This window comes from Rhinopithecus roxellana, chromosome 8 (assembly GCF_007565055.1).
Source record: "Rhinopithecus roxellana isolate Shanxi Qingling chromosome 8, ASM756505v1, whole genome shotgun sequence".
Lineage (NCBI taxonomy): Eukaryota > Metazoa > Chordata > Mammalia > Primates > Cercopithecidae > Rhinopithecus > Rhinopithecus roxellana.
The window spans coordinates 89,347,258-89,362,090 of NC_044556.1; the positions used below are offsets into that span (position 1 = coordinate 89,347,258).

At 45.1% G+C, this 14,833-nt stretch overlaps 1 protein-coding gene across 1 annotated transcript; it reads left to right on the top strand.

The window, feature by feature from the left end:
* The first annotated feature begins 4,404 nt into the window (after positions 1 to 4,404).
* LOC104677083 (histone H3.3) lies at positions 4,405 to 14,463 on the top strand. The gene is made up of 4 exons (XM_010382022.2): positions 4,405 to 4,547; positions 6,068 to 6,218; positions 7,366 to 7,519; positions 13,809 to 14,463. Exons 2-4 carry the CDS (start codon positions 6,091 to 6,093, stop codon positions 13,935 to 13,937), a joined length of 411 nt encoding a protein of 136 aa, XP_010380324.1. The 5' UTR covers positions 4,405 to 4,547; positions 6,068 to 6,090; the 3' UTR covers positions 13,938 to 14,463.
* The last annotated feature ends 370 nt before the right edge of the window (positions 14,464 to 14,833 follow it).

Sequence of the window (14,833 nt, forward strand, 5' to 3'; positions counted from 1 at the left end):
GCCTCCTGAGTAGCTGGAATTACAGGCACCCGCCATCATGCCCAGCTTATTTTTGTATTTCTGTAGAGATGGGGTTTCTCCATGTTGGCCATCTGCCTGTTTTGGCACCCTAAAAGCGCTGGGATTACAGGCGCGGTGGCTCACACCTGTTATCCCAGCACTTTGGGAGTCTAAGGAAGGCAGATTACCTGAGGTTGAGAGTTCAGGCTGGCCTGAAACTCTCTACCTATTTTGACATGGAATTTCGCTCTTGTTGCCCAGGCTGGTGTGCAGTGGTACGATCTCAGCTCACTGCAACCTCCACCTCCCAGGTTCAAGTGATTCTCCTGCCTCAGGCCTCCCAAGTAGCTGGATTACAAGCACCCACCACCATGCCCGGCTAATTTTTTATATTTTTAGTAGAGACAGGGTTTCATCATGTTGGCTAGGTTGGTCTCGAACTCCTGACCTCAGGTGGTCCACTCACCTCGGCCTCCCAAAGTGCAGGGATTAGAGGCATGAACCACTGCACCTGGCCCAACATGATCATTTTCTAAGAAAAAAATGACATGGGAAAGGTTAGAAAGTTTGCCTTAGAAGAATGGTGAAACAGTCCTATTGAGAGCTGGGAGAAGAGAATTCAAGCTTCAGAAAGAATAGATGCGATGAGGCCGGGCGCGGTGGCTCAAGCCTGTAATCCCAGCACTTTGGGAGGCCGAGACGGGCGGATCACGAGGTCAGGAGATCGAGACCATCCTGGCTAACAAGGTGAAACCCCGTCTCTACTAAAAAAATACAAAAACTAGCCGGGCGAGGTGGCGGGAGCCTGTAGTCCCAGCTACTCGGGAGGCTGAGGCAGGAGAATGGCGTAAACCCGGGAGGCGGAGCTTGCAGTGAGCCGAGATCCGGCCACTGCACTCCAGCCTGGGCAGCAGAGTGAGACTCCATCTCAAAAAAAAAAAAAAAAAAAAAAAGAATAGATGCGATGATCCTAAGGCAGAGGAGGACTTGATGGACCAGGGTGGCTGGTCTGCAGCACAGTGCTGAGGGGAGAGAGGGGTAATGCCAGGGCCCACACAGGTGGAATTTAACCAAGAGCAGTAGCAGGCCACTGAAGATTTAAGCAAGAATGCAACCTAATCTGATTTACATTCTATAATCTAATCTGTGCCTGCTCCGTAGCAAATAGAATACAGAGGTGCAGGAAGGGAAAGAGAAAGGTCATACGGAAAGTTACTGTTGGAGGCCAGGTAAGAGATGAGGAGCAGGTCATTCTGATAAGCATTTCAGAGCAGGACCAATAGACTGGCTATGGGGGTGAAAGAAAAGGCGGCTCAAGGAGGCTGTCTGTACTTTTTGGTTTGAGCAGTTGAGTAAATGATAGTGCTATTTACTGGACAAGATTGAAGGAAAGGACAGTTTTAGACAGACGGTGTGGATCCAAAGCCTCAGGATAAATGATCCATATTTTTCTTTTTTTTTGAGATGGAGTCTTCCTCTGTCACCCAGACTGGAGTGCAGTGGCACAATCTCTGCTTACTGCAACCTCCGCCTCCTGGGGTTCAAGCAATTCTCCTGCCTCAGTCTCCCAAGTAGCTGGGACTACAGGTGTGAGCCACTACGCCTGGCTAATTTTCGTTATTTTTGTTGAGATGGGGTTTCGCCATATTGGCCAAGGTGGTCTCCAACTCCTGACCTCAAAAAAAAAAAGTCCTTTCCATTCTACTTTTCTACTTATAAACAAATCTAAATTCGTGGCCGTAAGTACTCTATTCTAGGGAAAATATTTTAACTTAAAAGCTTTTGCTCCCATCGCCCCCATTTCTTAACTGTGAATGTTGAGGCCATTACTAGCCCAAGAATTCTGTTTTTTTTTTTTTTTTGAGATGGAGTCTCACTCTGTCACCCAGGCTGAAGTGCAGTGGCAAAATCTCAGCTCACTGCAACCTCCACCTCCCGAATTCAAGTAATCCTCCCACTTCAGTCTCCTAAGTAGCTAGGATTACAGGCGTGTGCCACCATGACGGCTATTTTTTATTTTTAATAGAGACAGGGTTTCTCCATGTTGGCCAGGTTGGTCTCAAACTCCTGATCTCAAGTGATCCACCCACCTCAGCCTCCCAAAGTGCTGGGACGTGAGCCACTGTGAGCCACTGTGCTGGGCCTGAGTTCTAGTAAAACCAATTCAGGACTGACCCCTAGGGCCCAGTGAGAATCCCTTCTTGCTCTGGCGGCTCTCCTCTCCCATTATCTAGACTCTACAGTTCACCTCTCTCCTTAGCTATAGTTTTTGCCAATCTTGGGGCTCCAAAGTCCCTCTTTCTTTCCCCCCCTCCTGGTGCTACTTCCCTGTGCAAAGCAGTGCTTCCAGAGATCATAAGTCCCATAAGGGCAGGAACAGCGCTTGTGTTATCCACTGCTGCATTCCCAACACCCCTGAATTGTGCTGAGCACAGAGTTGGCACTCAAATATTCATTCAGTGAGAAAACTTCCTGAAGCCACTAGGAGGGTAACCAGTCACCTCTCCAGGTGCTTAAGTACCTGAACCTACTAGAAAGAATTTGTGGCCTAACTTCATTGAGATAAATATTATTATGCCCATTTCACAAATGGACAGCTGAGTTAGTTCAAATAATCTAAGATTATAACTACTTTACTAAAATGGTCTGACCCTTGGTTAGAAATATTTTTTAAAGCCAAGAAGTAGGAGCTATTGAAAAATCCAGCATACAAAGAGAACATTACCCATTTTATTTAACATTTATTGAAAATACGATGGATTTAACTAATGCAGAACAGCCTTCCTGTATAAATCCAACAATAAATATTTTGGTTTCCTGAAAACAAAACAAAAAACAAGCAAAATAACTCATCTTGGCTTGAATTATAGGAAATTCTTTGCTGGCAGCTCGGCCCAAGCTGATTGCATATGTGCTTTTAGGATAGGACTCGAGATTGCATGTGTTCTGCACAGCAACCAGGGACACTTAACATTCATGAAGTAATAATGAAACGGGAGGCCTGGATTTTTGTTTGTTTGTTTCTCCTAGGTCTCTTCCTCACTTAAGTGACCTTGGACAAATCCATTTCTTTCCTCATATCTGATTTCCATGTATCTGTTTCGGGATGATGTTTATGACTAAGATGCTTTGTGAGATCTTCAGATTATAAATCGTTACTGCCCTTCATTTATGAAATTTTCCTCCTTCACTACCCTAGGGGATATGTGCATGACCCTTCTATTGAAAACCTTCACACACAGTTGTGAAGCGTCAATACCATCTAGGGACGGCTCAGAGGTTCCAAAGCCAATCAACTGACAAGTCATGAGGATAACTTGGGCCATGAAAAGTCCGTTTCTTACGCTACTGAGAATTGGAAAACAGGTAAATGTACTAATTCCCAAACCATGTTTGGCTTCTTTCTGCCGTTTTCAGCCTCTTCTAAACTATGCAGCAGCTGCGGACATTTGACGATCTATATTCGGCAATTCCTTTCCAAAGCAATCCTACCGAAAACAGATCACACGGCCCCCACAGGCGGGCAGGACAAGCCACCGGGCTCTGGTGCAGGAGCTGCTCGCTCCACACATTGTTTAGAGGCCGACGCCACACAGCCATCTTGCGTCGGGGGCCCGGGCCCAGGAGGAGAGCGAGCCCAGTCCCCTGATCCCGGAGGCCGACACCGGCGAGGGGCTGCCCTGCACGCAGGCGGCCGGCCCAGGAGTCTGAGCGGATCAAGTTGTCTGCGGCGGACTCGGGCCGGCACCGCAGGACCCGGCCGCACTTGGCCCAGCGCGCAGGCGGGAAAGAGGCCGTCGGTCCGCCCCTCCCGCTGCCGCAGCAACCCCGTCCGACAGCGGGCACGGGACGCTGGATTCCTATTTGCCAGCTTCCTGCTGGGGAGCGTTTTCCAATGGGGCGCGGCGACCCGGCCGACCGTGTCCTCCTCCCCCACTGCCGCCCGGGTCTCCTCGGAGGCGCGCGCCGGGGCCTACGCGGGGGCGGTCCCTCCTTCCCCTCCCCGCCGCGACCCGAGACGCCCGCAGGCCGGGCGTTCACCCGCCGCGCCTCCGCCCGCCTTCCCCTCCCCCCACTTCCCTCCGGGCGCCCCAAACACGGGCTTCTGGGGTTCGACGCCGTGCGCACACGGAGCGGGATGGGAGTGCAGGGCCGGGAGCGGGGGCTGGCCGGGGGCGGGCGGCAGTCTCGGCGGGAGCCGGCGGCCCCTCAGCGTGTCTTTTGTGTTTGTACACACACCGCGCGAGGCGTACTGGAGGAGGGAGCGGGCGGCGCGCGGGGGAGGGGCGAGCGCGCGCCAGCGAACGGGCGCGCGGGGGGAGGGGAGGGGGCGGGGCGCGAGAGGCGCTGTGGGGGCGGGGCCGAGCCTTCCCTCCATTGTGTGTGATTGGCTGGCGCGCGGCGCGGGGGCGGGGCGGCGTGTGTTGGGGGATAGCCTCGGTGTCAGCCATCTTTCAATTGTGTTCGCAGCCGCCGCCGCGCCGCCGTCGCTCTCCAACGCCAGCGCCGCCTTTCGCTCGCCGAGCTCCAGCCGAAGGAGAAGGGGGGTAAGTTTCCCCGTCTGCCCGCTTCCCCGGAACCGAGCCCCGCTTGTCGTCAGCCCCGAGCCGGGCCCTGGCCGTGCCGGGAGGGGACCCGTAGCCCCTCCGGCTTAGCCCACAAACTTTTTGGCCCAGAAATGGAGGTAAGGAGCGAGTTTTCCTCTTCCCTCTGACGGCGGCGGCTCCCCAGTCTCTCGCCGCCTCAGCCCAACAGCAGCAACCGCCGCGGCGCCGAGCCTGCTCTCCCTCCTCCTCCCCGCGCCCCTGGCTCCTCTTTCTTCGGTGAAATCCCGCTCGCTGCCCCTTCCCGGGACCCCAAACCTTCACCACGACCCGCGCGGGCCTCTTAACTACCGCCCCCGGGCCCCAGCCCCCAGTTTTCGAGCGGGAAAGGGGTGGAAATCGCCGCCGCTTCGCACCCTGGGGTAACTCGCTTTTTGCTGCCTCCCCACAGTTGTTGCTAAGCTTCACCATCTTGTCTCTCTTCTCTGGTCACCGACCATATTTTTTCCCCCGTTTCTCTCTTCCCCATTTCAAAAAAGCAAGAATTTTTAAAAGAGGGACATTTTTTTCCCTTTTTTGGAGAAGCGGAAACTTGATGTATTTGAAATGCAAAAAAACTTTTGCATTTTGGAGGGCGGCACGTGGCAGGGGATAGGGGTATTTTCGAGCGATTTGGTGTTTTGTGTCTTTGGAACGGAATCCGATACGTTTTGCGATTGTTTCCATTTTGTTCTGGTCTGGGAGGCGAGTTGGTTCCTGCTTGAGGCGCTGGGAGCGAGGTGGGCAGGTTGGGGGACCCTGTGCAGAGGGACCCGGAGGAGGCAAAACCAAAAGTTTATGTGGTGCTTGGGGTGGACCGGTCGGCGGATGTCGTGCGTTAATTAAAGCCTGGGTGCGGGGCACTTCATTTCACTGCGAAGCCTGTGAAGACTGGACGCGAGGACGCGGCTTTGTAGAATGCTCGCTGGTGGTAGCTGTTGTTCCTCTCTTGTTTTTTCGAGAAGCCTTTTTGTCAACATAACTGTAACGATGCAAAACCAAGAATATTTTCAGATATTTACAGCAATCCATCAACAGCCAGACGAAGGGGGGGGGAGCCAAAGTCGGGGGGGGGAGGAAGACCTTTTTTTGCTGTAATTTGGCTCGACCTTCCAGTGGTTTGTGGCTTCGTTCTTTTGACTTGTTTGTGGATGGAATGTTTACAGACATTTCTAATTTCTACTTTAATTAAATAAATTGGATCAAAGGCTGTTCGAGATCTTTTTGTTTTGCCGTTTGTCGCTCAGAATTGGCATTTTGAGAGGTGATTGATATTAATTGCTAACAATTTTCTAGTACTCTAGTTTGTTTTAAGAAGATTTTGGGTAGACGTAATCTGCACCCTTTCAAATTATATAACAATACGAACATTATTTTTTATATTGATCATAATTTCCAGATATGGGGAGGGGGTGATCGTGGCAGGAAAAGTTGTATGTTTAGTAGTTGCATATGGTGATTTTTGATTTTTTCAATGCTGGTAGGTAAGTGAGGAGGTCTCTGTACCATGGCTCGTACAAAGCAGACTGCCCGCAAATCGACCGGTGGTAAAGCACCCAGGAAGCAACTGGCTACAAAAGCCGCTCGCAAGAGTGCGCCCTCTACTGGAGGGGTGAAGAAACCTCATCGCTACAGGTATTAAAAAAACAGGGAAAAAATGGGACAAAGTCTCTTTGGTATGTATCCATATAGTTTAACAAAAAAAAGGATAATAGGAAAAGTTTTTGCTTTAGAGAGACTTTTGTTTTTTCATGTGAACACTTTACTACTTAAATATATGTACTGTATGATCATTTATATATAACGTTTAGTATTGGGTTTTGAAGTCATAATCTGACCTACAGGTCTAAGGAGACCTAGTACTGATAATGTTAATGGGGTATATTGACATTTTAGTTAACTATTAGTAATTCTTTAAAAATAGTTACGTGTTGCTTTCTTGAATACACTTTTGAGGATATCTTTCCTAGCTTTTGGCAAAATAATAATTTAATCGAAATTGGGTGTTTTATAAAGTTCCTACCCCCTCGTTTACTTGATTAGCTTATTTCCTTCTGTATTGGCTTTTTTGATTGTGAACTACCTGAGCCACTGTGTTGTTGAGGGCATCTGCCATTAGAGGGCAGAAGTTGCCCAGACTTAGCCTCCGCAGATACTACGATTAACTTAAAAGCTCATACAGTGGAAGAAGTAAGTCAGAATGAGAGGTAAATTTCTTGCTGACAATTAGTAAAAAAAAACTTTTCCACGTGGAAGGGACACTGCACAATCGCGTGTATTCAGATTTAATAATTCATGAGGGATGAATTGTAGTCAGAGGTATTCTGGGGAATAGAACTTAAATGCCACAAGTATATTTTTAAATGAAGTTCATTGGGTTGTGTTCGTCATCTTTAAGGGCTCTTAAGATAATAGAGGGTGTAGGGAAGGAGAGTGGTGCTAAATTGAGAGGAGCCAACTTCTTTTTTAGCCTGACAGCTAATACCTTCCCAGGGTTTATATACATGAATAACTTTTTAAAATGGAAATAAATAGGGCTTTGATTAGCTTCTTGCTAAGAATGCATTTTAATTTCATGCTTTTTGCTTTAAAGGTATTGTTACTCTTACTCGATTTGAATGTTTACATCTTAAGTTGATCAGTGAAATTTGATACTGAAGCTGAAGAATTGTTGGGTGGTTTATTTTTTGAAAAATTACTGCATTTCATTAAAGCTGCCCACTTACCTTTTTGTGCTATTTGTGTTTTTGGTAACAGTTTCTTTATTGTTAATTTTTTAAAGGCCTGGTACTGTGGCGCTTCGTGAAATTAGACGTTATCAGAAGTCCACTGAACTTCTGATTCGCAAACTTCCCTTCCAGCGTCTGGTGCGAGAAATTGCTCAGGACTTTAAAACAGATCTGCGCTTCCAGAGCGCAGCTATCGGTGCTTTGCAGGTAAAATGGTGGGTGGGGACAACTCAAGAGAGTTTGTATTCCTGTCGTGTACCAAGAACAGTTCCAAATTGTTGCATATGCTTATATCATTTAATCACAAGCCCATCAGGTAGTTGATATCATTACTTCACTGTTGAGACTTCAGAAAGGTTGAATTGCTCAAGGTCATACACATGGAAAATGGCAAAACCGTAATTTGAACTCATTTGACTCCACGGCTTAGTGCACATTCCATTATACCATTTAAAATTTTGAAACATTGCACTAAAAACAATAAAAATCCTCTGGTTTGGTTTATGGATGCTGCAGGACATTAAGAAGAAGTTGAGGTTAGAGGTCTATATTTGTAGTAACAATTTCAAACAACAGTGCCTAGAATAAAAGAAATCTGTCTTCAGGTTGTGAAGAAACATATAGGTAGAGCTAGGATGGGAATAGGCAGTATTAAAGAATTATGCATTAAGATGTAAAAGGATCAGTGAATGGAGGATAGGATTGGATTGGCAAGTTGGGGGGAATAGTGCTTAAAGGTGATACTGGACATGTAAAGGGGCTGAGATTTGCCTTGTGGTTTTTTTTTTTTTGAGATGGAGTCTTGCTCTGTCACCTGGGCTGGAGTGCAGTGGCCGGATCTGAGCTCACTGCAAGCTCCGCTTCCCCGGTTTACGCCATTCTCCTGCCTCAGCCTCCCAGTAGCTGGGACTACAGGCGCCAGCCACCTCGCCCGGCTAGTTTTTTTGTATTTTTTGGTAGAGATGGGGTTTCACCGTGTTAGCCAGGATGGTCTTGATCTCCTGACCTCGTGATCCGCCCGTCTCAGCCTCCCAAAGTGCTGGGATTACAGGCTTGAGCCACCGCGCCCAGCGCCTTGTGGTTTCTTAAAGGGGATTAGGGATTGCCACTTAAATGTGGAGCATATTGAATTTAATCTTCATCTCTAGCATGTCAGGACTTAGAGAAATACTGTTCTAGAGATATTTATGTATTTGAGATACTTGTTGTTTAAGACAAGACCAAAACTTGAAATTCCTACAGGATACTTGGTAAACTTATGTAGACGTCATTAACATCAGTCGCTTAAGTAACCTATTTTATGTTGTGTAGTTGGATTCTTTAGATGCAAGTATCCCAGAATACAGTAAAACTGCCACCTCCATCAGAAGTTTGCAGTTGGGGGTTGTTAAAAATGCTGATTGCTAAGCACCATTGCAGACCTGAATCAAACACCCGGAGGTGGCAGGGAGGCATCCAGAATCTAAGTACACTCCATTGGAGGATTTTCAAGGCTGCTGTTGCTGTGCCGGGCTTTTGCTTTATATGTGAGAAAGATATGATAGGTGGATTCCACCCTGAAGTGTAATTGGTCGAGCTGTTTCTATGGTTAGTCTAAACTTCAGTTGATTGGTGAATTCCAGGAGTAGGCATCCATTAAATTCTCAGTTGCTGAAATTTCAGCTACTAAAATCTTCCATGCTTTTACTTAAAACTTTATTTTCTGTTTTAATAGCCGATTATCTTCAGTTCTTATTTATTACTAAATACAGAAACGTTACTAAGATTCGTAAGCATTGGTACAAAGCTGCCAGTATTTTCTAGTTAGAACTGTGCTTAAAGAACACTATACTGTACTTGAAAAGTGTAGCATTTTTTAGCTTAAATGTCAATACAGCCTTTTAAGTTGAATTTATTAAACAATCTGGGTAAAAGACTCATCTCTTTAAAATTAGTCACGTGAACTTCCATTGTTACTATTGCATACTTGTCATTAAGTTTGGTTGTATTGATTTTAAGCAAAATGTTCATCTCTTCTGTTCACAGTTCTCCTAGTGTTAGCTCTTTATTGAAAAAAGTGATCTTTGTTAAGCTTTTGTGCTTTCTGTTTTGTTTCTTTTTTTTTTTTTTTGAGATGGAGTCTCGCTCTGTTGCCCAGGCTGGAGTGCAGTGGCGCGATCTTGGCTCACTACAAGCTCCGCCTCCCAGGTTCACGCCATTCTCCTGCCTCAGCCTCCCAAGTAGCTGGGACTACAGGTGCCCGTGACCAGGCCCAGCTAATTTTTTGTATTTTTAGTAGAGACGGGATGTTAGCCAGGATGGTCTCGATCTCCTGACCTCATGATCCGCCCGCCTCAGCCTCCCAAAGTGCTGGAATTACAGGCGTGAGCTACCGTGCCCGGCCTCTGTTTGCTTTTTTATGCATATATTTTAGTTATCTTAAAGATACAGAGGGTGGGCCAGGCACTGTGACTCACGGCTGTAATCCCAACACTTTGGGAGGCTGAGGTGGGTGGATCACCTGAGGTCAGGAGTTCCAGACCAGCCTGGCCAACATGGTGAAACCCTTCTCTACTAAAAATAAAAAAAAATGAACTGGGTGTGGTGTCGGGCACCTGTAATCCCAGCTACTAGGGAGGCTTGAATCACTTGAACCCGGAAAGCGGAGGTTGCAGTGAGCCGAGATGGTGCCGTTGCGCTCCAGTCTGGGCAACAAGAGCGAAACTCTGTCTCAAAAAAAGAAAAAAAGATTGGGAGAATTCGTTAATGGAATAGGGTAACAGAAGATCACAATTGAAGTAGAAATCCAAAGGTCCTTTGGTTTTGGCCTTAGAATTACACACTTTACAACTAAGGATAGGAGGTAATCCAGTGAGAGAATGGTAGACGAGAAGTTAGTCTCAGTTTGCCATAGATAATCAATACTTGACTTACTTAAAATATAGTCTTTGCCTTTAATGTCTGAACTTGAACCCAAATATCCTTATGTTAAGTGGACAGTGTTGCTTTGAAATGGTAAAGAGCCAGACTTTGAATATACTCAAAATGTCCTAAACTAATATTTTCTTGTAGTTTTTTTTCTTTGCCATTAACTCAAAATTAATTAAGTCAGAAATTAGTGTGGCAGTCTTTAATTCCCATTACAGCCTTAATGTTTTAAGGGACTTTGGGTTATTTGTAGTAGAATTGGAAATGTATGGGTCATGGTCAGATCCTCTGTAGGAGTTGAATCTCCTCTCAGAGCTGACCAGGCACAACCTTTATATAGTAGCCAAGTTCTAAGACAGCAGTGAGAGCCCCAGCTACCACATGCCACATCTGATTAGTTCTAAGTGATCACTCTAGAAGGCTACCAGAATCATGGTACCTGGTGGTTTGCCCACATAGTAGCTTGTACCGCATTCCACAAAAGCATTCTAGCTTTCTGTAATCCCGAGGTGCCAGGTTAAGCAAAATTAAACTGTTTTCTTTCCGATACAATAGCTGATGTGCGTTGTGAGCCCCTAAGGAGGCTACAATACGCCATTTTTTCCAGGATTTCTACCCATTTCTAGAATATCTTAAGAATGAATCTCTGAATATTAAGGACTTTTGCTTTTAATACCTGTAGATTAGGTAAGATGCCAGGGACTAATTGCATAGAATAGAAACATTTTTTAAAAGTAGCAAATATTGAAAATCTACTTGAGGACAAGGCATTTTGAGTATAAAATGAGATTTCTTTTTTTTTTTTTTTGGTGACGGAGTCTTGCTCTGTCGCCCAGGCTGGAGTGCAGTGGCCGGATCTCAGCTCACTGCAAGCTCCGCTTCCCAGGCTCACGCCATTCTCCTGCCTCAGCCTCCCGAGTAGCTAGGACTACAGGCGCCCGCCACCTCACCCGGCTAGTTTTTTGTAGTTTTTAGTAGAGACGGGGTTTCACCGTGTTAGCCAGGATGGTCTCGATCTCCTGACCTCGTGATCCGCCCGTCTCGGCCTCCCAAAGTGCTTGATTACAGGCTTGAGCCACTGCGCCCGGCCAAAATGAGATTTCTATGAAGTAACTTAAGGGCACCAGAAAATGGCTGATAATGCAAGGTCAGTGTGAGTGCCAAGGAACTAGGAGTTCAGCATTGCCTGCACTGGCAACAGGAGCAAGAGACGAGTATGCGATTTTCTCCTTCATGGAATAGTCTTGAGCTGGGCTGTAAAGGGTAGATAAGTAAAGACTTAGTAGTTAATGACAAATGCTGGAGAAACACACATGAAAATAGTTCAATTTGAATGAAAGAAACTTGTAGAAGAGTAGTGATAGTGCTAAAAAGGATGAAGCTGTAAATGTGAATGTACTTTTTTTCTGGAGACAGAATCTCACTGTGTCACCTAGGCTGGAGTGCAGTGGCGCAATCTTGGCTTACTGCAGCCTCCGCCTCCTGGGTTCAAGCAATTCTCCTGTCTCAGCCTCCTGAGTAGCTGGGACTACAGGCAAATGCCACCACACCCGGCTACTTTTTGTGTTTTTAGTAGAGACAAGGTTTCTCCATGTTGGTCAGTCTGGTCTCAAAACTCCTGACCTCAGGTAATCCGCCCGCCTCGGCCTCCCAAAGTGGTGGGATTACAGGCGTGAGCCACCGTGGTGCCCGGCCTGGAAATTTTTGTTAGAGTAAAAATAGCAACTTATAAGACTCTTTTCTCCCTTAATGTATCTTGAGCAGAGAAATAACTTTTCCTTATAGAGAAGGAGAGCCAACAAACCTATTATTTCATGTTCCAAATCCAAAACTGTTGAATTTATGGTTATTTTTTAAAATGGTAATTTTTGCATTTCGGAATGAGTAAGCAGACCAGGCATGGCGGATCACCTGAAGTTAGGAGTTCAAGACCAGCCTGGCCAACATGGTGAAACCCCGTCTCTACTAAAAATACAAAATTAGCTGGACATGATGGTGCATGCCTGTAATCCCAGCTACTTGGGAGGCTGAGGCAGGAGAATTGCCTGAGCCTGGGAGGTGGAGGTGGCAGTGAGCCAAGATTATACCACTGCATTCCAGCCAGGGCTACAGAGCAAGACTCAAATCTTTAAAAAAAAAAAAAAAAGCAGATGTTTTGACTTAAAGATTCTTCAGCTTTTCAGACAGCTATAAGTATACTAACAATTTGAGTTATGAGTTAATTCTAAGTGGAAATGCCCCTTTTTCCTCTTCACAAGCTAAGTATCAATGAGTGATTCATACACTGTCATTTTTGAGTGGTAGGAGGAATAAGATAACTTGAAAGGATCTTACAGTCAAATGGGGAAAAACATCAATATTAGTACTAGAGGGCAACAAATGCTGTTACAAATTGGGGTACATAGAGGAAGGTACTTGGTAGAGGACAGGGGCACGTCTCCTGGGCATAGATCAAAGTATATAAATAAGGAACTGCCAGACTGGGCACGGTGGCTCATTCCTGTAATCCCAGCACTTTCGGAGGCTGAGGTGGGTGGATCACGAGGTCAGCAGATTGAGACCATCCTAACTAACACAGTGAAACCCCGTCTTTACTAAAAATACAAAAAAATTAGCTGGGCATGGTGGCGGGTGCCTGTAGTCCCAGCTACTTGGGAGGCTGAGGCAGGAGAATGGTGTGAACCCGGGAGGTGGAGCTTGCAGTGAGCCGAGATCTGGTCACTGCACTCCAGCCTGGGCGACAAAGGGAGACTAAATAAATAAATAACTAAACAAAAACTGCCAGGCAAGGTGGCTCACGCCTGTAATCCCAGCACTTTGGGAGGCCAAGGTGGGTGGATCACGAGTCTGAGACCAGCCTGACCAATGTGGTGAAACCCCTTCTCTACTAAAAATACAAAAAACTAGCTGGGCATGGTGGTGCGTGCCTGTAGTCCCAGCTACTCAGGTCACAGGCAGGAGAATCACTTGAATCCGGGAGGCGGAGGTTGCAGTGAGCTGAGATTACGCCACTGCACTCCAGTCTGGGCAACAGAAAAAAGAAAGAAAGACAGAAGTAACTTATGTAAGTTCTGAAATCAAAAGTACTCTCATGATAAAACAGGTATAAAAGGGAAGGCAGATGAGAAGCATGTGATAAAAACCAGTTCACCATATTATACTACTGGATAAGGCAGAGGTTCACATACTGTGTGAATGGGATTCAGAGTGAGACTAGGCTGGGATGGAGTATTTGGATTGAACATGATTCTGCTTATAAGAATGAGTGTTAAATTGGATTTCTTGCTTTATTTGTGATGTTTCAGTTTATTAGAAATCATGTTACCATTAGAAAAAGTGAAGTTTCCTAGTAACGAAGTAATTTGACTTGTGTAATTTCATAAAAGACTTAAGCTTTTGTTTTTTTTAATAAGCTGCTTTTGAGCTTTGTCTCACAGGTTTTAAAATGTAAGCATTTGGTAAAATTGTCAACATTTTGCCCAGTCGGTTTTTTAAAGGGATCAAAAACCTTTTTGTTTTAATTCATATAGTTGGGTCTTAACTATTGGAAATAACACCATCAATAAGTTTTTCTTCATTCCTTTTGCAGGAGGCAAGTGAGGCCTATCTGGTTGGCCTTTTTGAAGACACCAACCTGTGTGCTATCCATGCCAAACGTGTAACAATTATGCCAAAAGACATCCAGCTAGCACGCCGCATACGTGGAGAACGTGCTTAAGAATCCACTATGATGGGAAACATTTCATTCTCAAAAAAAAAAAAAAAAAAAAATTCTCTTCTTCCTGTTATTGGTAGTTCTGAACGTTAGATATTTTTTTTCCATGGGGTCAAAAGGTACCTAAGTATATGATTGCGAGTGGAAAAATAGGGGACAGAAATCAGGTATTGGCAGTTTTTCCATTTTCATTTGTGTGTGAATTTTTAATATAAATGCAGAGGCGTAAAGCATTAATGCAAGTTAAAATGTTTCAGTGAACAAGTTTCAGCGGTTCAACTTTATAATAATTATAAATAAACCTGTTAAATTTTTCTGGACAATGCCAGCATTTGGATTTTTTTAAAACAAGTAAATTTCTTATTGACGGCAACTAAATGGTGTTTGTAGCATTTTTATCATACAGTAGATTCCATCCATTCACTATACTTTTCTAACTGAGTTGTCCTACATGCAAGTACATGTTTTTAATGTTGTCTGTCTTCTGTGCTGTTCCTGTAAGTTTGCTATTAAAATACATTAAACTATACCTGCTTTTGGTCTTTATTATCAGCCTTGCCCTACAATTATATTCAAAATAATTTCAGTATTAAGTGCTTTAATAGTCATTTTATATCTGAGACAAGACTTACTGAGAGATGAGCAAAGTATAGACTTGGTAGCAAAAGGAAACTGGCTGTATTTCTGATTTTTAGAAGCTTGCCACTACCCAGTGGTCTTAACTCTTTGGATATGTTGTCTTCTGAACCAGTAATTCGAAAAGCTAATCAACAGGATCACCTGGAAATAGTGGAATCTGTAAGTAGATTCAACTTTCATGAATGTTTAAAAACAAATGAAAGTGTGTAACAGTCTTAAGCTCAAAAATCAATGCATTCAAGATCGGGCTATTTTAAGAT